General features: G+C 42.0%; 1 protein-coding gene across 4 annotated transcripts in view; it reads left to right on the top strand.

Moving 5' to 3' along the window:
* Window positions 1–23,043, top strand: part of ETV6 (ETS variant transcription factor 6) — a 219,982-nt gene that overhangs the window by 173,064 nt on the left and 23,875 nt on the right. For 3 of the 4 annotated variants that reach the window (XM_019744767.2, XM_019744765.2, XM_019744764.2), the window contains 2 exons: window positions 313–477; window positions 12,907–13,041. In XM_019744767.2, coding sequence (XP_019600326.1) covers window positions 414–477; window positions 12,907–13,041 — 199 coding nt within the window. In that variant the 5' untranslated portion in view covers window positions 313–413. The remainder of the gene's footprint in view (window positions 1–312; window positions 478–12,906; window positions 13,042–23,043) is intronic. The other variant, XM_019744766.2, reaches the window with a different exon arrangement.

Raw genomic sequence — 23,043 nt, 5'->3', positions numbered from 1 at the left:
CTAGAGTCCAGACAGCCCCTGGAATGGGACAAGCAATGTCAGGGGTCTAAGATCTATGGTCCCTTAAAGACGTAAAAGAGGATTTTTTCCCCCTCATTTTGCCTCTAAATAAAAAGTTCGTTTGATACCATTCTTTGGCCCTTACGAAGCTTGAGTTTTAACCTGGGATGCAGAGTTGAACATAAAGGGCTCTTCAGACATGGAGACTCAATTGGGTTAACCATTCAGAAATCTTTCCCCTTTATTCCAACCATCTAACTGACAAGACCCTTTTTTTCTCTCTTTCTTTCTGCCTTGCTCTCTCTCCAACAGGCTTGCAGCCAATTTACTGGAGCAGGGATGATGTAGCCCAGTGGCTCAAGTGGGCTGAAAATGAGTTTTCTTTAAGGCCAATTGACAGCAACACGTTTGAAATGAATGGCAAAGCTCTCCTGCTGCTGACCAAAGAGGACTTTCGCTATCGATCTCCTCATTCAGGTGAGAGTCTGGACTTGTGACACGTGCTCAGCTTAGGAAATCTGTCAGTCCGTGGTTGGTCTTTGCCACCACTCATCCTGCCCAAAGAGTTCCCCGCTCTGGGTCACCATGGCACAAGGACAGTGGCCTGGCTCAGTACAGGAAAGATCCTGCTGACATATGTTAGTTTGAGGGGAGAAGAGAAAGAGTGTCCAGATCAAGGGGAAACTTATAAGTCACCCAGTTAGGACCTACAGACACTAGAACTTAAGGGATATCGTTGTGCCACCACATAAAGAAGAAAATGCATCCCAGCCCTTTCTTTCTATCTTGCTGAGTCTGAAGACTTAAAAGAGATGCCTGAGAGTAAGTGTAGGTTGTGAGCTGCTCAGTTAACCACAAAGACAGGAGAGGCAGGGGAATGTGCTCTGCTGAGGTAGCTGGAGTAGAAAGCAGAGAAGAAAGAGGGAACAGGAGATAAGGACTGGGAAAGGTGGAGATCTAGAAGCCAAGGCAAGTTTAAAAATAAGCTCAAAGGGCCTCAGGTGATTTTGGGGGGAAAGTACCGAGTTTTTTTAAGTAATGCATCTGTAGCTTAGAGAAATCATAAACAATACAAGTGGAAGTTTCCTCAGGCTCATCTAACTAGGTGGATTTTTTCAAATGAGGGTCCCCACAAGAAAAGATTTAAGTCAGTAAGGAGTGTTTGTACCTGCAAACTGTATTAATGATGTAGACAAAGACTTCAAATATACTCTCCAATTTCATTTCTAAACTTTGTGGATATTTAGATGGTAGCTATTTGGGAACTCCATATAACAAAGGGAAGTCCCAGTAGGCCTTCCTTCTATCGAGTCCCGTTATGGCCCCCAACTGTGATGTAAGTTGTCTGGCAGAGACCCTTTTTCCCTTGACCAAGGACAAATATCCTGCAAAAGGTCTTGGCATAGTCCCCAACTCCATTCAGCCCTTATTTACTCCTGGAGGCCTGCCAGCAGTTAATAAACTAACCGTCATGAGGAAATGTCCCCCATCACAGGGGGTGAGATAAGGATAGAGAACAGGACCTCTCCTGCTTTTCCCAACTGCAGCAGACCGTTTCTATGAGGAAATGATAAAAAGGGAAGTTTCCCCTAGAAATAGAGATGTTATTGAAACTTGAAAGCTTGCATCTCTGAAAAACAGGTCAGTTTTAAAGTTTTATAAGGGACATAAACATACCTGAAACATTTTGTCTCAAATCATTGATTTTTTTTCTGTAGTCTCAGAATAAGAAAACTGTAAAACAACCACATAAATAAAACTAACGTAAAAGGAACCTAGATAGTTCCTTTTAGATAGTTCCTTTTAATTTAATGCAAAAATACTCCCCTTTTCTGTTCCATTGGAAGCTCTAAGATAATTACATTCAAAGAGACAAAGTTACCTACCTGGAAGAAAAGAACTCTTAAGTCTTTTGTGTTCCAGAGAAACCATTCATGTAAGGCAAACAAAGGAATGTGTTTTGACTTGACTTGACTTAGACCTTGGGCTAGCTTTCCTCCCTGAGTCTTTGCAGATACCTCCCCCCTCATCATATCTCACGTGCTCCTTTTTGCTGCTGCTTTCTTTTTCTTTCCAATGACCTCTCGGCTTTACTGATGAAACCATATTCCCTCTGCTCAAAGCTGGGCATAAAGATATGCAGAAGCCTGTCAGTAGTTTCTTGCCAATTTGACCAGTCTTTGCCGGGGTGGGCTGTGTGGAAGACTGGACAAGATCCTGCTGTCCACTTCGATAAGCAGGATTGCATTGAACCTAAAGGCAGAAGAAGCTGGAGACGGGAAAGAACCGAGTGGATGGGTCTCGTGAAAGAGGGAATGGAGTTGGTCTACAACATGAAGGATGGGTGGAATGGAATAGGCAGAGGAGAGGAGAGCACTCTGAATAATTGGAGCAGCATTAGCCTAGTACATTGGGGTGACTGTGAGAAAGCCCATCTGATGCATGAATGGAAGAGGCAGGAGGCAGGAAAGCCAGCTAAGGCGGATGCACTAGTCTGGAAATGAGATGCTGTAGACCAGTTAGGTGGGCACAGTAAAAATTCATTAAAAATTCATTCCATGAGTATTCCCTGAGCAACTCCAGGCCAGTGGTACCGAAGTACAGGCTAAGGAAGGTGAGGGTTAAGAGAGGTGATTTCTAGCTGGATGATCAAAGGAAGCGCAAGTGTATGGTCATGGAGCTGGACTTGGAAAGCTTAGAAAGGAAAGCTGTTAAGGAGATGTAGGCCAGTTTGTGTGGAGAACGAGTTCAGAGATAAGGCCACACAAGCTAGGTCTTCCGTTTGAACTACGTCATCGTCATTCGTCATCCCTCCCTCACTTGTCTAATTGCCTCTTCATATTTCAAATTCTGCTACTTTCTCTAGGAAAACTTTCCTGACTCCCATCCCCACTTCCCTGATTCTGCCCCACCTTCCTTTCCTCCACTTCAGACTGGCATAGGTGCTGTTCCTCTTTTATCCGAGAGCTTTCCCTAATTCTGCCATGGTCCCTGACACACACGTACACACATGTCCCTGCAGACATGCGCGCGCACGCACACAACACACTGTGTTATATGTGATAGTTTTCTATTCCGTATCCCTCCCCTAGAGTAGAAAGTTCAGCTTGGACGGGGTGGTGTCCTGTTAAGGTACCTTGTCTCCAACATCTAGCACAGTGCATAACATCCAATTGGTTATGCATTAAATATTGTATGGATTATGACTCAACGTGAGAGGACCTTAAAGCCCAGGTTAGGAAGCTTGGGTTTTATTTTGCATGTAATGGGAAACCACTGAAAAGTTTTGATCAGGGGGATGATAAGATTGGAGTGCTCCCTTTGGAACAGATGTTTGCCATCGGAGCATGGGGTAGGTTCATTGGGCCACTAAAAGCAGGAAAGTTAGTTAGAATGCTGCTGTTACAATCCTAACGTGAGACAGTGAAGTCCAGAACTAGATCAATGAGACCAAAATAATAGATAGTACTTTAGGCACATAATGGTTAGCTCAGATAGGGAGCTCATCTGGAAGCTGTGGTTAGGGTTTGTCTTGGCCAAGAGATGCCAGGGCATGCAGGAAGATGTGTCCTGTTCTGCAATTGGAAATCTGAGACAAGAGCCAGGCCAGAGCTGGGAATAATAGTTATGAGCACCATCCTCATTACGTTAAGCGGGGAATAAAGATAAATTGTTACGTAATTCAATTAAGGCGTCACCCAGAAAGCCATGGACAGAATGTCAAGGTGATACCTGCCAGTAGGGGTTACAAGAAAACACAAAACAGAGCAGTGTTGTCAGAGGGCTTAGAAGACAGAACTAAGAAGGGGTTGAGAAGGCCCTTCTCTTGAAGCGGCTACCCAGCAGAGTAAGCAAACCGTGATATATAATATACCTGCTCGTGTTCTCCATAGATAGAGACGAGGTAGAAATAGAAAGTCTTTTTTATCTCTCAGGTGTAACATTTGCTACTGCTGCTTCTGACATGGGCTTTCTGCTTTCTCATTGGGGTAGTCGATGTCCGGAGGCCAGGTTCTTCCCCATATCACATCACATCACATCACTTCATCTACCCTTATTTTCCTCATTCATATGAGATGTTCACCCCATGGCTCCTAAACTCCCTTCAACTCTTAACAGTTCGACACAACTTCAACCGCTGAAACAGTGTTAAGCTTCCAGTAAACAGTACAACTTCCCACCCTGCAGGCAATGAGTAAATACTTTGATCTCCTATAATTTACATACCTTATAAAACTTACACTTCACCCAATTTTGTCCTGACTTTCCTTGAATCTTCTCTGCTGCCTAAGAAGACTCAGCAGCAGCGTCTCACTAATCGTGGGGCTGCTGGACTGAAACAAAAGGATCTAGTTGCCCTGTCACAGAGAGTGGATGTTTATAGCTTCCTCCTGGCCTCGTTTCCTGCCTGGCCTCACCCAGCATTATGCTGTCTGAATATGGACATGACATTCTTTAACACAACTCTTGTCAAATGTAGAGAGAACAGGACTCAATGAATTATAATTACCTGAAACGTTAACATCCCTTAGGTCAAAATATGGTAGTCTCTCTGAATGCCACCTTTTTCAGCCAATTTAACAAACTGCACTTATTTCGTCCACTTCGGGAACAACGGTCCTCCATTTTCAACCACTAGAATAAAGCAGGGAACATTCAGAATGAGCTTTAAATAACTATATCATCTCCAAACAGAATAGTTCCAAGTTGAAGATAAATGGGATATTTTCTTTGGAATACTCTCCCAATTAGAGGTTATAACAAGATGATAAATTTGTAACATTTGCAAAACTGAAGAATAAATGTAAAGGAATCTCCATTTTATAAAACCTCACATGGACAGGATAATTTTACCTAGTCCTTGAGCTGCCATATAGTTACCACATGAAATGGTCTGGGATGATTTAAATTCAAAGGAGTATTTGATTACTTGACCACTTTGAAACTCTGAGAAAACATTTATAAGCAGGAACAGACAGTATTGACTTAACTTTCATTTAGAGGGATCCATTATAAGACATTCAGGTGGAATGGATTTAGGTATAATATTTATATGAACCAAAAAAGTCACAAGTTATCAATTTAATTCATGTTAGACTTGCTGTCAGTTCCAAAAAAAAAAAGAAAACAAAGAAAGGAAAATAAAAATATTTTCTAGGTTCCTTCAACTCAATTTAGCGAAAAGTATATTGGGGATTTAGTTAAGTAAATTAGTCTTTTAGTATACTGGAGTGTGACGTTACAAATGATTTATTTCCTTTCAAACCCACCAGAAGAACCTTTGTCTTTGGAAATAGACTTTGCTTGTGACCTTCAAATACAGTAAAATTCCCTTTCAAGGCTAAACGGAAAATCCTGGTCTTTATCTACATATAGTTCCTTGGACCAACTTGTCTGTTAATTTATAGTAAGCAATAGGAGGTGGCCTGCTGGATTAAATGGCTGTCAGCTGGCTGTTTTAGAATCAAGTCATAGAGTCTGAGGGTACTGGTCACAGAGGAGCTGTAGCCCTGAAGGGTAGGAGTTGGAGCAGACATGGAGATACCTAGACTTGGATCTTTCTTCTCTTGCTGTATCTTTGAGCAAAGCCAAAAAAACAAAAAACAAAAAGTATCACACATCAGAGAAATGCTTAAATAAGTCAATTACAGTAAAGTCATTTAATTTCTGAGCACTTTACTTGCCCCCATTTATGAAATGGTGGTGATAACTGATCCCTCCGCTCTACAGAGCAATATTAGAACATGTAAAACAACAGCACTTCTTTAATAAAACACAGACCTCTTTCACAATACTTTTATTTTCTCATGGGCTTATTCTTGTGTTTGTCTTACCTTATATTCTTTATCCAACGATAGGCAATTGTCTTACTAGCTGTCCTTTCTCATGGCTTTATTTTTTGTCTTAAATACAATATTCAAATTTTTCCACAACCTGCTCCCCTTTTCTCAGGATCTCTGTATCTAAAACATAGACATGAAGCTAAATTTCACATATTGTTCCTAAGTAAGAGACTAGTTTATTTTTATGGTCACTGAAGGCACTTTGTATTAAAATAAAAGGTTTGTAATCCATTCAGCCTGCCAAAATAGATTGAATGGCATGCTGGGAAAATGAGAGCAAACAGAGTGAGAAAGCCAAGCAGTCCGTGACAGCAATGGGCCTATGATGGCTGCCGGTGGGATCCCCTAGGCCTGGACTGCACTGATGTTTCCATTGTTGAGTTTATAATGAAACGTAAGGGACTGAGATGTGAGAATTTATTCCGAACCTGTCACAGGCAGAAAGGACCCAGCAGAGAGAATGTTCTGACAAATCTGAAAAGTATCCCTCCCACACCATGGATGCTTCTATTTTTTTAAAGAATTGGTCAGAAGGAAACTGAAATCGCTGAATAAAAACAAAAGAGAGAGAAAGAGAAAAGAGAACAGTTTACAAATATAAGAATGTGTTACTTCAGATAATCTTCATATGAGGATATGTACATATTAAATCATCACCTGAAAAATGCAAATTTTAACAATGTTAAGATTCTGCTTTAAACCTCCTAAACTTTGAGAAGTCAAACGTGAAACCCCAGGGGAAAGGCCCTGGGTAGCATTGTAGATGCCACTATGCATTGGTCCCAGCCTTCTGGAGAACAAGCAGTGTATATAACAGGACTTTTAAAAGGAATCATAACCTTTCACTGATGATACAATCCATTTTAAGAAAAAAATCCTAAGGAAGCAATCCAATAGGGGTAAAAAAAAAAAAAAAAAAGAGAAAGAGTCCTTAGGAATTCTATTTATAAGGGTAAAAACTGGAAGTGCCCCAGCCACCCCAATATCGGACTTGCTAAACGAACTCGAAGAATGTAAATATAAAGGAACACACTGCAGCTTTCTGACCATTCATGGAGTCACTTATTTCTTTAGTAGATTATACAGGGCCTTGCAGATCATGTTCAGGACTGTCAATGTTACTTTAAACACAGGTAGAAACCATTCAGGGTTTTAAGCGGAGGTTGGCGAGACAAAGTGCGGAGGTGAAAAGCGGGTGTCTGGCAGTCGGTTTGGCTGGCATCTAGGAGCAACAGTGGTGACTTGATCTAAGATGGAGCCTGCAGGGAGAAGGGGGTGATTCAAGGAATATTTAAAAGGCAGAGTCTGTAAGTCTTGGTGACTGATTAGATGTTGGATGAGAGCAAGAGAGGAGTTAAGGAAAACTCCAATCAACAGGACATTTAATGAACTAGAAATACCATGTGGGCTGTAAAGACTCATTTTAGACACATTAGATGTGTGGTACCCAAATGGCACGTGAGAGGAAGTATCTAGGAGATAACTGAAGGTTCTGGAGTTGAGAAGAAAGGCCTGGCTGGAATAGATTTAGCATAGACAAGCTGATGGAAGCCATGGGGGTAGATGAGATTGATTACCCAGGAGGAAAGACTAGTGAGGCTTAAAGAGCCTTACTGTGGACGCATTGGACAAGGAGGAAGAGCAGAGAGGTGGGAAGAAAACCAGGAAAAGTCAGACTCGCTGACACCATAGAATGTTCTCAGAGGAGGAAGGTAGTGATTCCTGGTGATGATGAATGCTGCTGAGAGGGCAGACAGGTACTCAGGTACCAACCGTTGTCTTTTGGGTTTGACAGCAGGGAGGTGGCCTGAGCAAGAGCAGTTTGGAGAAAGATTGAAGTGGAGATGAGAATGAAGGGCCCTGAGGAGTGGAAGGGAAGAGAATTGGCAATAACAGAGTTGGACAGCTCCTCAGAGATGTTGGGCTGCTACTGGAGAAGAGAAACAGGAATGCCTGGAGCGGAAGATGAGGACAAAGGGAAGGGGTGTGTGTGTGTGTGTGTGTGTGTGTGTGTGTGTAGACAGGAAAAACTTGAAACTACTTAAACGCTAAAGGGAAGAAACCCATAGAAAGAGGTTGAAGATAGACTGTGAACTAGAGAGAGAGAGAGACTGTGAACTAGAAATGTCTGTGTAAAATGATGTCAACTGGAAAACAATGTCATATGTATGAATGAAACTTTATTAAACTTATGCATGTGCTTTAAACTCAAAAGTATTGAAGCAAAGCAAATAGTTTCCAGATTTTTGAGACACATCTGTTAATAATTAATAACCACGAGGGGTACCATCTATTGAGCACATACTATAGCACCCATGGGCTGGTGCTTGTTCGTATTATCTCATTTAATCCTCATAACAGCCCTGCCAAGTCTGTGGAATTATTCTCATTTGAGATAAAGACTATTTAACTCAGTCTTGAACTAAAGCTCAAAGAAGAAAAACAGTTTGCCTAAGAGCATGCAGCCCACAAATAGAGGAACCAGGATTCAAACTTGGGACTTCATTGCTCTAGAGCCCAAGCTTTTTCCTCTAAAAGTAAAGAAGCTTAGGTAAATTTAACCACCTAAACAGTATCTGTATGTTCTTGCTCTTCAGACACTAGAGAAATTGGTAAGAAACTTGCAACAGTTTTGCTCACTCTCTCTACTATCCATTTGGAGCAAATTGCACATAAAATAATAGAATTTAGGATTCTCAGAGTAGGTACCTGGCGATTCATGTCCAGATCACCAGTGCAAAATTGTATGTGTGTTTAATTTATGGGTTTCTGTGAATGTGTGTATGTCTGTGCACACACATGTATGCATGCATGCAAGTTCTGCGTGTGTCACGTGTGTTCATCTGTTTTATGGGGCTTGAAGTTTATAATTTGGGGGACACGAATAGTTCTAGGGCTTCTCCCAGGGGACTATACAAATGAAGGCCCCGGAAACTCATGAGCTTCATGGCAAATCCACCTCTGCACGTGCATGTGTGTACATGAACTGCATATGAAGGCATGCAGCTATATGGAGTACTAACTATTTATAGTTAGTACTAGTTATTTCTTTTTGGGGAAGACAGAGAAGATTTATTAAGAATTTAATAGGCCAAGAACTTTCTGAAAAGTGCGTTTTGAATTCACACCAATGATCATTAGCTAAGTTAGATATACAGTGCTAGGGCTCATGCTCTTATTTTCAGCAAGCAAATAAATATAACATTTTAAAATATCCTCTTTATTCCAGAGATCTTTTTGTTAATACTACTTTTTAGATACGACCTCCTGCCTATTTGAAGATTTTAAAATTGTACCAAGAGAACAGGCTGGGTGTTGGAGGAATGAGGGGACAGTTGAGATGGAAGCGGGTAGGAGGCCATCTTTATTTATTTAGAAAAGCGTCATAAACAGGACACATGTTCTGTGATGCCCCAGAAGCCAAAACGAAGGACCAAAGCATATGAGATAGCAGGAGAGGCCAGATTCCAACTCAGCAGAAGAACTTTCTGTCAACTAGAGCTGTCCATAAATGGTTTGCTTATGTTGTTGGCCAGCTGCCCACATTGGAAGTACTGCACCAAAGCTACCTCTTGGCAGAGGAAGGGGAGGCAAGGGACTTCTACTAAACACAAGTTTGAGTTGATGTAAGAAACCTCTAGAATCCTCTCTAGGTCTAAGATTCCAAGCTGTTATCAGGCACAAACTATTACTGCCAATCATACACACACAGGGTATATGCACAGTAAGTGGGTTCCTCCCGCCCCCCACAGTAGTGGCGAGTTTGTGCCAAGCCACCCACATTCCCAAACTGAGCCTCTGGTTGCTGAGGAAACATGTCTGTGAATGGACAGATCTAGCTATGGCTATGTTCCACGACCTTAGAATTAAGATTTTCCTGGCCTGGAACCTGGGACCTTGGGCCTTTGCTCCCATCCATTAGCCAGCTGTCACAGGTGGTGCTTATGAATGTTATCTTACTAGTTCTCACAATAGGCTTATGGTTTAGGGAAGGAACTGGCAGAGTTCCATTTCATTTGCTCCTCCCCCTGCCCCCCCCCCCCCACACACACACACACACACACTCAGAGACGAACCTTCTCTGCCTGGCACCCTTTGCAACTTTGGGATGAGAGGCAGAGAGAGCCAGCACAGAAGACTGGGAAAGTAAAAGGCAGAGCACATGTCAGCCCCACTGTGGACTTAGTCCACCAGGCCAGAGAGGCCAAGAAAGGTGAATGACTTCGGTTAACCTTTGCCCTTTGTGGAGGTGGAACATAGCACTGACCATGCCCAGACACTCCTCCTTTGTTCAATATATGAGACCTCCATAGCGGCCTAGAAGTCTGTCCTAAACCACTTTAATGATATCAATAATAATGATGGTGGTGGTGGTGGTGGTGGTGACAGATGTGGTCATAGCAACATCTAGTGTTTGCTGAGTTATTACTGTTTGCCAGATGCGGTGATGAGTTCATGACATGAAGTACCTCACCGACTCCTCACAATAATCCCATGAGGTCGATGCTGTTAACAAGCCATTGTTTAGAGGAGGGAACTGAGGCCTAGAGGTGTTCAAGTACGTGCCTATGACACTGGTCTGACTCCAGAGCACAGACTCTTCCCATTCCACTGTATTGCATTACTCTGTCCACACGTCGAAAAATGGAAACACAGCAAAGAAAGTGACCTGCCCACTCTCCAGCTCTGTCTTTAGCCACCACATGTCGGAGCTTCTCCAACCCTAAGAGGGACCTCCAGGAAGAGGTTAGGGTGTAACAGACCCTGCTCGAATGGAGCTTCACAACATTCCCCTCATTTAATCCTCAACAGTAAAGAGGTGGATGATGTTGTTAGCATCTTTTGCAGAGAAGTTCGGGGACTTGGTCAAGGTCACCTGGGCGGACAAGGTCACTCCAGCCTGAGGAGCCCACATCTGCAGTCTGTGCCTTCCTGCCACGTCTACATGCCTCTCTAAATGAACAAAGTTAGACACCTTCACAGTCACTAAATTTATATTTCCTGATCTCCCCTTCCAAAATGGATACACTAATTACTGACCCTTTTTTTTTTTTTTAGTAATAGTAATCATCAGGAACACGTATTTCAGTGTTTTCATTTTCTCTTCTGCATATTATAGAAATAAAGCATTGCTCAAACCTATGGGATAAAACCCAGCGAGTGTGAGGCCATGTAAATTAAGAAAAGTTCAGGAAGACATTACACTAAACCAAAACAAAATGTTGATTGGGGACTTATTTTTGTAAGCGATTAAGAATATGAATCATTAAAATAGGACTGTATTTCAGGCTCTGTAACCTCGTCTCATCACAGACATTACCACGACTGCTAGGTTTGGATTCCATGAGCTCCAAAGTCTTCCCAGCTCATGGAATCCAAACCTACGTCCCAAAACGCAATTGTGTGTGCCACAGTTCTACCTTATATAGAACAGTTTTAAAAGTCTGATTAGACTACCTCTGCGTCTTCTTGCCCAATTTCATTAAAAGGAAATACCCAAGTGACATGGTATCTTCAGCTCTTTAAAGTGTTTTGCTTTAACTTAGTCATAATAGTAAATAGTGGCAGTAAGTTATATTAATATCAACCAAAATTCAAAGGTAGAGGAAAGAACAAAGCCAAAGCAAAGACACAAGGGACCTCAGAAATCCCTTAGAATAGAATATGATGGAGCTTTATTTGGTACAAATGGAAAAGGAGTAGAGGTTCGCAGAAAGAAATTAATGTGGAGTGTTTCTCAGGTTCAAGCTGAGTGTAAAAGAAAAAATAAGTTAGCAATATCTACAGCCCAAAATATGCAGTTAAATTAAGTTGTCAATTAAAGAATCTGTTAAAAATGGCTAAAATTAGAGTTAAAAGCCCATTGTTTGCTACAATTGTTAACTTCATATCTATATGTGGAAGGGGGTGGGGAGACAGTCAAAAGCCTGTGGTATTTTAAAGATTAATCATCCACCCCTAAGGGGCTTTGAGGCGCCCACCTGCATTTTAAAGTTGGATCTAAGCCAAAGGGGTGGGACAAGATCACGACAGGTTTTTGGTATTTTGTTTTTTGGGGGGTTTTGGCTAATTATCTCCTCCATGGACACTTCAAATACCAAATGTATCAGAACAGAGTGCTCCAGCTCAGACTAGCCCTACGACCCTCTGCAAAGAGCTGACACGTGAAGGTTTTCTGGAGATTCTGGAACCTTGGAGCAATGCCCGTGTTGTATTTTTAAAGGAGGAAAGCATCCCACAACGTGCCAGTTCTCTGTAGGGTATCTTCAGTAGTTAGTACCGCTGACCAGACTAGTGAATTTTTTTCATATTTATTCTCTTCCTGCCTGCGATCTGGTTGGGTAGAAAAGCATGTTGTTTGGTTCTTGTTTTGTTTTTCTGCAGGAAAGATTTCTATGAAAAATCTCTGAGTTGTCATCAGCACATTAAAAATTTTCATACTTAATAACTTCATAATTCTTTGAATAATCTGAAATGCAGGCAAAGACATAGGTGAAAGAATATTTTTCACAACAATAATAGCAATAAATTGGGACAACTCACAATTCGAATAAAGTCTGGTACATCCGTGTGATGCACTGTCATTACGCAGCTACTAAGAGGGATACTAAGCTATGATCAGCCTGATCCTAAGTCTATAACTATAGGTAGGATGAACAGGGCTCCTTTCTCTTGTGATAGGATAATAGCTGAGTTTTGTTTCCTTTCTGGTTTTCAGCATTTTGAAAACTTATTGCATATTACTTTCATAATCAAAAAGTTCGATTAAGGAAAGATCACGAGGCTCTGACTTTCTGGGTTCCAAGTGGCACCTCTGTCTGTCCCCTGTAAGCTCTAGGAGAGTAGCTGGCATGCCCATCTTGCTCATGTGACGTTGTGTCCTTTGTCCAGTGCCACGCATCGAGTCGAAGCCCAGTACATAGTAGAATAAGTAAATATCTAACTATTATGTTGCTTTGTACACCTGAAACTAATTTAAAAAAAAAGAAAAGATGCTAAAAAAAAAAAAAAAGTTGAATAAAATGTTCCAGTTTCACTATTTCTCTTTTCTGTTTCCTTCCAGGTGACGTGCTCTATGAACTCCTTCAGCATATTCTGAAGCAGAGGAAACCCCGGATTCTTTTTTCACCGTTCTTCCACCCTGGAAACTCTATCCACACACAGCCGGAAGTCATACTGCATCAGAACCACGAAGAAGGTACCCGAGGACACTTCTCTTTCCTTGCCTGAGACTGAGACATATCCAAGAGATTTCATTGCTAATTTGATACGTTGTTCTTTTTCATGTGATTCATTTTTCACTCGACAAACAAATCATTGAGTGCTTATTAACAAGTGTAAGATCCTGGGGGAAATGCCAAGATGAACAAGATATACTCTTACTTCTCTGTGACTCACAATCTAGGTGAAGAAATGAGATAGATACACCCGTAAGTGTCTAAGCATAACTGTCATAGGAAGCAGTTATGTCTGAAGAGGTAGTCGAAGGGGAATGACATCCAGGTACAGGCAGCAGGGTCAGCTTCATGAAAGAGGTGTCTCTGGGCGATTCCTTGATGGTCCAGCAGGATTTTGATAAGCAGGGATTAAATGGAGAACATTCTAGACTCAGGGAATGACAGGCTGGAGTAAGTCCTTGGGACAGAGAGCAGTCAGATGGCTTGGGTTGTAGAGTCTATCTTTTTTTTTTTTTTCCCTCCAATCTTTTGTTATCAAAAACTTTCAAACATATCCCAAAGAGAGAGCATGAACTAAATACACTTCTGTGAGCCATCACCCTGCTTCAGCAATGATCAACTTGTTGCCTTTGCAGAGCTAGTCCCAGGAGGTTAGATTGGAACCACCAATCTATGTGGAGGACAGTAATGGGGAGGCATTGGAGAGTTGTGAGCAGAGGGTAGTAAAAGCGGGGTTGGGGGGGGTGGGAATACCCAAACCCTGTGAACTGTGTGGTGGGCCGGAGGTTCCTCTTCATGCACCAAAAGCAGTTTCTCAGTCTTCTCCTTGTCTGCTGATCGTCATAAAACCACCGGTAGAAAACAGAACAAAAGACCAGAATTGAATTGCGGCCCTGGACATAGTTGCAAAGCAAGTGTTTGGGTACAGAAATAGGGTATAAAAATCTCACTCTGTGCACCATCCATTGAACAGTGATGGGTAGTGCCCCTGCTGAGTGTTAAGCCCACGTGTTGTTCCTGCCAGGATCGCTTAGATAACAGACGTGAGGACACAAAGTAATACTTTTAAACCTGTGCTTTTTCTTAGGACCAGATTACTAGGGGCCTGAAACCCTGGTGCCTTGGAGTATTTCCTTACATTGATAGATCATGCCCCAAGAGCAGGGCTAGTATTTTTGTTTTGTTATTGGCAAGTTTAGAGAATGAGAAGTTATTTGTTTTCTTAATTAACACTTCACAAAAGAGAGCCTGACTCCAGGCGATGGCATCTCTTTCTTGTGCCAAGTGTTTCACAGCAGGTCCCTTCGCTTCCGCTTCCGTGATGGGGAATAAACGAGCATTTCTTGCCTGCTCCCTGCCTGTTTCTCTCATCCTTTCTTCCTCTCGCTTTATTCTTGCTAACTTTAACAGCTGCCCCCCCCCACCCCCAACTCAGTTTCTTCTGGGTTTTTTTGCTCTTCCTGTGGGTATATTTCCAGCTTGCATAATAGTCAGCAGCTACTCCAGACAAGAGGAGGTGGGTTTACTGAAGCTTGACTTTAAGGCAAGAATCATTTTACCTTTAAGGCAAGAATCATATTACTTTGCCTTCCTCTTCAGATACAAAAGGTGTGTGATGGGTTCTGGTTTTGGTTTTGGTTTTGGTTTTTCCTTTTCGCTCTTTTTCTCATTATAAAAAAAAAAAAAAAATACCATTTGGAATTTCTATTCCCCCCTATATTCCCACATGTGATTGGAGGCTGACGGTCTCACCTCATCACAGATCCTTCCTCCTTGGCCTGATTTGACTCATAAGTAGGTGTGTTTGTTGTTGTTCTCATTTTCAAGAGCTAATCAATAGAGAAAGCTGGCTTACTCTCAGAGCTACTCTCAAACCAAGTAAATACAGATGTGCCGCAACCTACACAGTAATGAGTTGTGAGTTATGCTCTCGAGTGTCATGATGGTGGTGGTGAGCTCAGTCGGTAAAAGAATGGAGCAAATGAGACCAAGGTCAAGGCTTCATCGCCCTGTGAACCAGTTACCTCTGCTTCAGACCCAGCTCTGAAAAGTACTGTGTTTTCAGGGACCATTCCTTAAAGTTGTCAGCGAGGAAACAGAATCTGAGAGTACGTGCCCTCTCCTTCACCCGATCAGATGTGGGGCATGCCCTCAGATGAACACGTGGACATACAAGAAGGGAAGTGTAGGTCTTTATCAAATCATAGCAAATAGGAAGAGCCGTAGAAGGCACAGAGGTGACATGAAGAGGTTGCTTGCCCCCAGACCGCCAGATATATGGGTGCCTTTGGTGACAAAGGAACCATCGAGAGGTGAATGGACCGTACAATTTCCCTACCTCCAACCACCTCCCACCTCTTTCTCTTTGTCTCCACCAATGAGAAAAAATATCACGCTCAACATGCATTGTCTCTAGAATCAATACTGTATCTATACTGTTATATGTACTTGTGATGGTAACACATTAATGTGGGCATATGTTAACATACAGAAAGATCTGGCCCTGGGGGAAAAAAAAGTCTGTAAAGTGAAATCATACATCTCAAATATTATATCCCCAATGATTTAGTGTACATAATTGGGAATACAGTACCATGTAATAGTATGTTGCTGTTGACTTGGCACAGAGAGAAATACAACAGAATGGAAGGAGAACAGAGGCATTTCAGACAGGGCCTGACTCAGCCCCGAAAGAGGCTGGCACAGCGAGGCATGCAGAGTGAAGTACAAACACAGAGCTTCATTCAACCCCCCTGTGACTTCACCTCATCACTGCCACCGGCTTAACCAATTCAGACATTCATAATTTCACAATAGGAATTTATATCACAATACAGATGTACCTTGCGTAATCAGCAGCAGTTCCCTGCAAATACCTCATACGAGCACATGACATTGGAATCTCACCTTCCTTACTAGCAGCCACCTGGCAGTGCCAGAAGCTAGGAAGTTGGCCTTCGCTCAGAGGCCCCCCCTCCAGGCTCTGACAGGAGAGGAGGGTGATCATACTAATTCAAACCCTTTATTTTGTAAACACTCCTTATCTCCCAAAGGGACACTGTTCTGAAATCACATCATGCCTTATGCAAAGCAGTCTTCACACTACCACCAAGGCCTAGGAGAACCAGCATTTCCATTCTCCCTTATTTACTTATGGGAAGAGTGCAGTATTATATAACTACGGTAACTTTATAATTTTTCATTCATACTGAGACATTTATGACAATAAAATGGGACTCTAACAAGTAAACTGGGACAATATGTATGAACCAGAACCATCCCTGACAAACTGGAACAGCTTAGATAAAAATTTTTAAAGAATGAGATGGACGTCAGGAAAGCAGGTTCTAACCCTCCATTCTTCCAGGACAGTCATAAGGGCTGTTTCTCATTGCTCTGGCCCTCAGTTACCCCATTTGTAAGACGGGATTAGAATAAATGGTCTCACATCTTACAGCACTCAAATCCTAACCTTCTATCCAAGGTCTGAGCCTTCCTGGGTAATACGAAGATGAAAAAGAGACATTCTCTACCTTCAGGGTCATAGGCAACTAGACTCCAGAAAATCCTAAGTGTGTCTGCCTGGAGTTGCTCAGAGACAGTTGAACATCTCTCTTCTGTTCTCATTTGTCTGCCTTATCAAGAACTTCTGGTAATATTACCCCTCTTAGTAGTCAAAACCAAGAGTAGTGTCATTCACTTGTTTCACGATGAAAATCTCACTTTAAATAGATTCCTTTTTTTTTCATTGTTGTGACCCATTTTATCTGCATAATATGAATAAAGGAAGGAGACAAAATAAACAATGATACAACTTTTTCACCAAAACCAGGAGGCAAAACATGTTTAAGACATTTTAGACCAGCAAATGATTATAAAATAAGTTTGTTCTGTCACACAACGGTTGTAATATCAGCTTCTTTTGATATCATAGGTTCCAAAATCAGTTACTTTCAGCGCCCATGGAATACTTAAAAGAAAAGGTTTGTCCCCAAGTATATATTCAATTGCCACTGGTCCTTTGGTGTTATAATTATTTAAATAGTGATTTCCTAAAAGCTCACAAAGCGTTATAAAATATGCTTTCAGTCTGGGCTCGTCTCCGAATGGCAGTTATCTGGTTTACGTGGACACACACGAGTCTCTAGGGAGAAGGGACAAGACCTTTGTTTCTTGAATGTTCTTATTCCGTGACTCCTTTGCGGGACCCTCTTACAGTTTCATCTCTTCCACCCCACCCTCTCCTATGCCCCATGTAAGAGACTGGGAGGGGATGTTTAGTCACTTTAATTTGAAAATAGTTACGCGTGCAATGCTGTGATTGTTTCTGCAGCAGTGGACACAGTTTTAAGGTGAAAGTTCTGCCCTTGGGCAGCTGTGTCACCAGGTGGATGTGGAAGTTGGAAGCGATGATGAGAAATTTCAAGTGTCGAAATGGTATTGTTCTCAGTTTTCTTTTCAACCAACTCAGGGTAATGGCCCAGAGAGTAGAGAGACATCACGTGTTTGTCGGGGGTGGGGATGGTGGCCTGCGTTCTGGGATGGCGCTCAGTCTTATTTATATGATTACTTTATTGAAGTAAATACTACCCCTATTCCCTCCCCTACCCATAAAATCCAAGTGCCCAAAGACTGCTTTGGAGGAAGGACAGCTTACAAAAGTTAAATGAGACAATTACAGATGATGAAGTGTATAGATCTGCTTCATAATAACAAAATGAGAGTTAACACTTATTGGGTCCTTGTTGCATACCATGTCCTGTTTTGAGCTCTTACATGTTTAAATCATTTAATCTTCACAACCAGCCTTGAAAGAAGCAATATTATTCCCACTTTATAGATGAAGAAATTGGGGCTAGAGCAGTAAAATAAAATCTGCCCAAATCATACAGCTACAAAGGAGCAAAGCTCAGACCTAACCCTAGGTCACTTGACTCAAGTGCCATGTTCGTCACACAGCACCATGAAGGAGCCAACCAAAATCACATTTTTATTAATGTCTTTTGTGCAAGCACCCTGAAAATGGAACAAAGGAATGACGATGAGTGGAATTGCAGAGATTAGGATGCCAAGTCAGGTCCTCTACCTGGGACACACCGTGACAGGTCCCAGCGTGCCTGCTCATACCTTTTCTGCTTCATAGTACTTCAACTGCCAAATCTACACAAAAAGAAAAAGTCAAAGATAACTTTTGAGACACCAGTGTATGTCTTCAATTCATGATATTAAAAACGCATACTAACTTAGACTGAATGAACGCGCACAGCTCATTGACTGCCTCGGGATGAATGGACTTCGCACGCCAGACATCCCCCCGCCTGTGAGAAATGTGGGTTCTGAGTCAGGCACTGGCTTCTGAGAGCAGAAACATTGGCCATCGTCCCCGTTGAGAACCAGCCCCACAGGACATCTGCTGAGTAGGCAACAGGGTAGATGAAGTTTTGAGCTGCTTGGGCCACATCTTATTACTGATTATTGTAAAAACATCCCCAATTCTTTAGTCTTGGCGGTATCACATTGATGACTGAAGTGTCAGGGAGGCCATTGGCTGGGGTCTGTCATCTTTGTAATCCATAGTAATCGTGTAATGCACGATGGAGCCAGCGAGCTTAGTGGTGTGTGTGTGTGTGCACTCTGGATCCAGACCACCTGTTCAAATCCCAGCTCCCCAGTTCACCAGCTCTGTGACTTTAGGCAAGTTACTTAACTTCCTGTGTCTCGGTTTCCATTTGTAAAAGAAGGAAAACAGCAGTACCTATCGACTAGGACTAATGTAAGAAAGGAGCACGTTGATATGGGAAATGCCCTTAGAATAGCATCCGTCGCATAGCAAGCAATAAATGCTATTATTATTATTTGATATTTCTTAGCACTATTTGGTTAGGTGTTTTTCCCCCTTCTTTTTTTCTTTAAACTTAAAAAAAGGCAAATTTCAAAAAACAAGTAAATAAACTTAAAAAGTTAATTTTGATAAAATACACATAACATTTGGCATCTTAACCACTTACAAGTGTACAGCTCTACATTTAGTATTACATTTAGTGTTAAGTGTATTCACATTATTGTGCAATAGTCGGTTGTTTTCTTACCTCCTGTCTTGTTAACCATTCCCATTACTGCAACTGCATGCACTTTGTGCAAACATCACATTTGTGCATCCTGGATATAGGAAAGGCCTGTTGCCTTCCCACGCCGTTATCCTAGAACCCCTTCATGGATTAACTGGGTACGCTCTGTGGCACTATTTTTATGGGAAAATACATTGAAAGTGCCAGCCTTGATTACTTTCAGGACACAGCCTGTTTTGAAAATGAGCACTGTTTGTACTTTGTTACCTCACAATACCTGGCACATGGTAGGTCCTCCATGACCCCTTTGGAACCTATTTGTCTTCTGGCTGTCTCCTCTCACATTTAAGAACTATAAGATTAACCTTTTTGTGCCCCTTTCAATGCTGTGATTCTTGGATCTGACAGGAGGTGGTGAGGGCCCATCAGAGGAAAAGTAGGCCCAGAGCTTGGCTTCTTGTCCCCAGGGAACTAGTTAACAGCTTTGCCCCTGACCAGGCCTCATTCCACTCTTCTCTAACTCTTTTCCTCTTCAGGACCTCTTCTTTCTGCTTTACGTCCTATATTTCAGGGTCTGGGGCAGCATGACCTTTTACCCTTTGACCTTACCCCAATACAGCATTTGATTGTGATGGGGAAATGTGGAGGCACTGGGTGATGGATGGACTTGCCTTCCCTGCTTTCTCTGGCTTCCTTCAATGAATGCTGTAGAGGCTGCTCTTAGCCCAGAAGTTTAGGGGCAGAAGATCCTAATACGTACAAATAACTCCCCCCAAGGTAGCCAGGAAGTCTTCAAGAAACTTCCTTCCTCTTACCTGTCGGGAAATGTCATCTGATTTCTCTGAGATAAGGGCACTGAGAGCAGTGTGGGTTCACTTCCAGAGAAGGAAGCCTTCAGTTGGCATTCTCTTGCTTTCCCCTTCCGCACTCCTCCGCCTTATCTTGGTACCACCCTGACCACCCTGTAAATGATTTACACGGTTTACCCCCACAGGTCTAAGAGGCTCATTTGAAATCTGATCCCTTGATTTCTTCATTCACTTCTTTTGTGCTGCTTTATTGAGCCCGAGGGAGATTCCTCTGCACCCGCCTGCCTGCAAACACAGCTTGCAGCCAGGAGCCCTGCTTCTGCTCTCCGTACTGAGCCACTGGTGGAGGTAGCCTGTTTGGAGGCCATCCCACCCACAGTAATGGAGATTAAGCCTCAGAGTCCTGCAAGTCACCTGTGTTGTTTCTCTCAGGCCCTTTCACCAAATGCTTATAAAATTCTAGGAGCTTACATAGGATTTATTGTGTATGACCTCAAACATCTGTGAATCATACCCTCCACACGAAAGCCCTACAAGGGAATTCAACACTGACAACTTGTTGAGATGAATACATTGAACGGGGCAGGAAAAGGGTCAGTGAAAAGTCTCGGCTGATTCTATCCTACTCCAATATGACCTTATTTAACTAATTACATCTACAATGACCCTATTTCCACATAAGTTCACATTCTGAGATACTGGGATTGGGACTTCAACATACAAATTTTTTTTGAGTGGGAAGAAGCACAGTTCCACCCATAACAGGGGATGATAGAACCTAAGTGTGTATATGAAATCTGTTTTGAATTCTATCTCAAGACCTAAAGCCTTTAATCTCTATATAGCTCTTTATATCATTCAGGGTACCCACTAATCTTTTACAATATATTGTGCTGGGAAATGGTCCCTTCCTGAACATCGTGGGACACTGGGGACTGACGCTGTGAGTGAGATTTCCTTGCTGGGCTTGTTGATTTGCATCTCCCTGAGACTTCTTCTCTCCTCAGCAAACATGGCCTTGGGGAAAGCATGATGGTGAACATGTGATCCTGGTGTGTAAGATACAAACTTGATCTTAGCCTTTGTTCTACCCTGGAAATTTCCCAGTCAAAATCCATGACTTTAACCAAAGGCAGTTTTGTTTTTTCTTTTTAGGTTTACTAGTTTTTCATTATTTATAACATGATTAAATTGGGTCAAATTTTGATGATTTTTAAAGTAGAGAACCTTTCCTAATAAGTTAAAAGGAAGAGGACAAGAAATCAGACTTTTTTTGTAATCGTCACATTTAAAGTCCTAATTTATTTTGGGCTGTTTGGTAGTGAGAAGGGATTCTTTGTGTCTAAAAGAGGTCTACAAAGAGAAAGGTTTGGGATCAGAAAACACTTTCAACCAGAATAGGTTCCCTACCAGTCCTTAGTCTTTCCCCCCCTTCCCCCCTTCTTTCCACGCCCACACTGACTAATTATGTGTGACTTTCCCTCCTTCTTCCTTGAGCATTTCCCTCCTATATCAAGACCTTCAGACCAATGACAATGTGGATAATTTCCCAGCTTTCCAGCTGGGCAATTCACCAAGAACAAACCCAGACATCAAGGCCAGACCAAAAAAATCTTCTTGTTTTAGACAGAAGACTCCTACATCTGGGGGATTTAATGCACCCACTGTCCGTTCAGTGCATTTCCTGTGTCCGGAGCTTCTCTGCCTGCCGGCTCTGGTCTCATAAGTTTCCATACCCTGCTGCCAACTTATAATAACAGAGGCAGCAGGCAGCAGGGTAGGCACGTCACAGCCGTCTCCATCCGTGGGCGCATGCTTTGCAAACTCAAACAAAAGCTTGGAAGGTCTCATTGCAGGCCTTTCAGCCTTGACAGTAGTTGTGCCCAGACCACCAGAAGCCTGGAATTAAATACCTGTGGATCCAGTTCTCTACCATTAATGTTATCAACTTCATCAAGTACTTCCTCTTTGAGTTGTGTCTGCAGAGAAAGAAATAAATCAAGCTCCTCCAAGTCCTGTTTCTGCCGGGATCCTGAGTCAAAAGTAAAATCTGAGTTGATTATCCAGAGCACTGTCTCCCGCCTTCATTGTTCCCAACGATCTGGGCAGGAACAGAGAGTGAAATCTCTCCAGGACATTACATCAGTTCCTCTTCTACCCTTGGCATGAAAGTTCTTCCTCTCGTAGTCCTCCCAGACTTCCTAAGGCTTGCCCTGAGTGCACACCCATACACTGAGCCTGGCAGCACAGGACATCAAAGAAAGCCTGCAGGTAACCAGAGTGCTGGCCGACGCCTGTGTCCATTTTAAAAATTATAAGACAGGAAATGGATTCAGGAAATACGATTTTTCAATACAGGTCATCATCCTTAAGTATTTTTAAACCTTAATAAGCTTTTCAGGAAAAGGAGACATTCTGTCAATGGCATTGAGAAGAAAATACATGAAACTTCAAAATGCAAATGTCTTAAATAGTTGCTTACAATGATCATATGCTGTAACAAATGAAAAGTAAACCATGGACAAAAGATAAACTCATTTTTGTGGACAGCAGAATTGAGATCCATATTAGCTATGAAGAGAAAACTTGCCTCATCCCCAAAAGATTGTAGATCATTTCTTTCGTATTAATAAGCTCAGCCATGAAAGTTAACTCCATGGGCCTAACCAGTACCCTGTAAGCTTTTATTTGCATTTGGGTTCAAGTGAGGAAGTTAGTACTTACCATCCCAACCTGTATTCTTGCAAGGTTGATTAAGCACTTAAAAAAAACTTTTTATAGTGTAAAATATTAAACTGATACGGAAGTAAAGAGTATTATATAATGAGCCACTGTGTACCCATCACCAGTTTCAATGACCAATTATGGCCAATCTTGTTTCCTCTCTGCCACACCTACTCTCTGCTTCACCATCCCAGGATATTGTAAAGCAAATCCCAGATACGTATTTTCATTTGTAAATATATCAATACAGATGTGAAAAGATGAGGACCTTTATAAAATAATCACAGAGCTGTCACATCACCTGAAAACTAATAGTTCCTCAATATCATCAAATATCCTGTTAATATTCACATTTTCCCAACTATCTCATAAATGTTTTTTCAGTTTGTTTGAATCAGAATTCAAGCAAGGGTCTATACAT

Source organism: Rhinolophus sinicus, linkage group LG02, assembly GCF_036562045.2.
Source record: "Rhinolophus sinicus isolate RSC01 linkage group LG02, ASM3656204v1, whole genome shotgun sequence".
In the NCBI taxonomy this organism is placed as follows: Eukaryota; Metazoa; Chordata; class Mammalia; order Chiroptera; family Rhinolophidae; genus Rhinolophus; species Rhinolophus sinicus.
The sequence above is the reverse complement of the archived record's forward strand: the minus strand, read 5'-3'. Positions and strand labels throughout refer to the sequence as shown.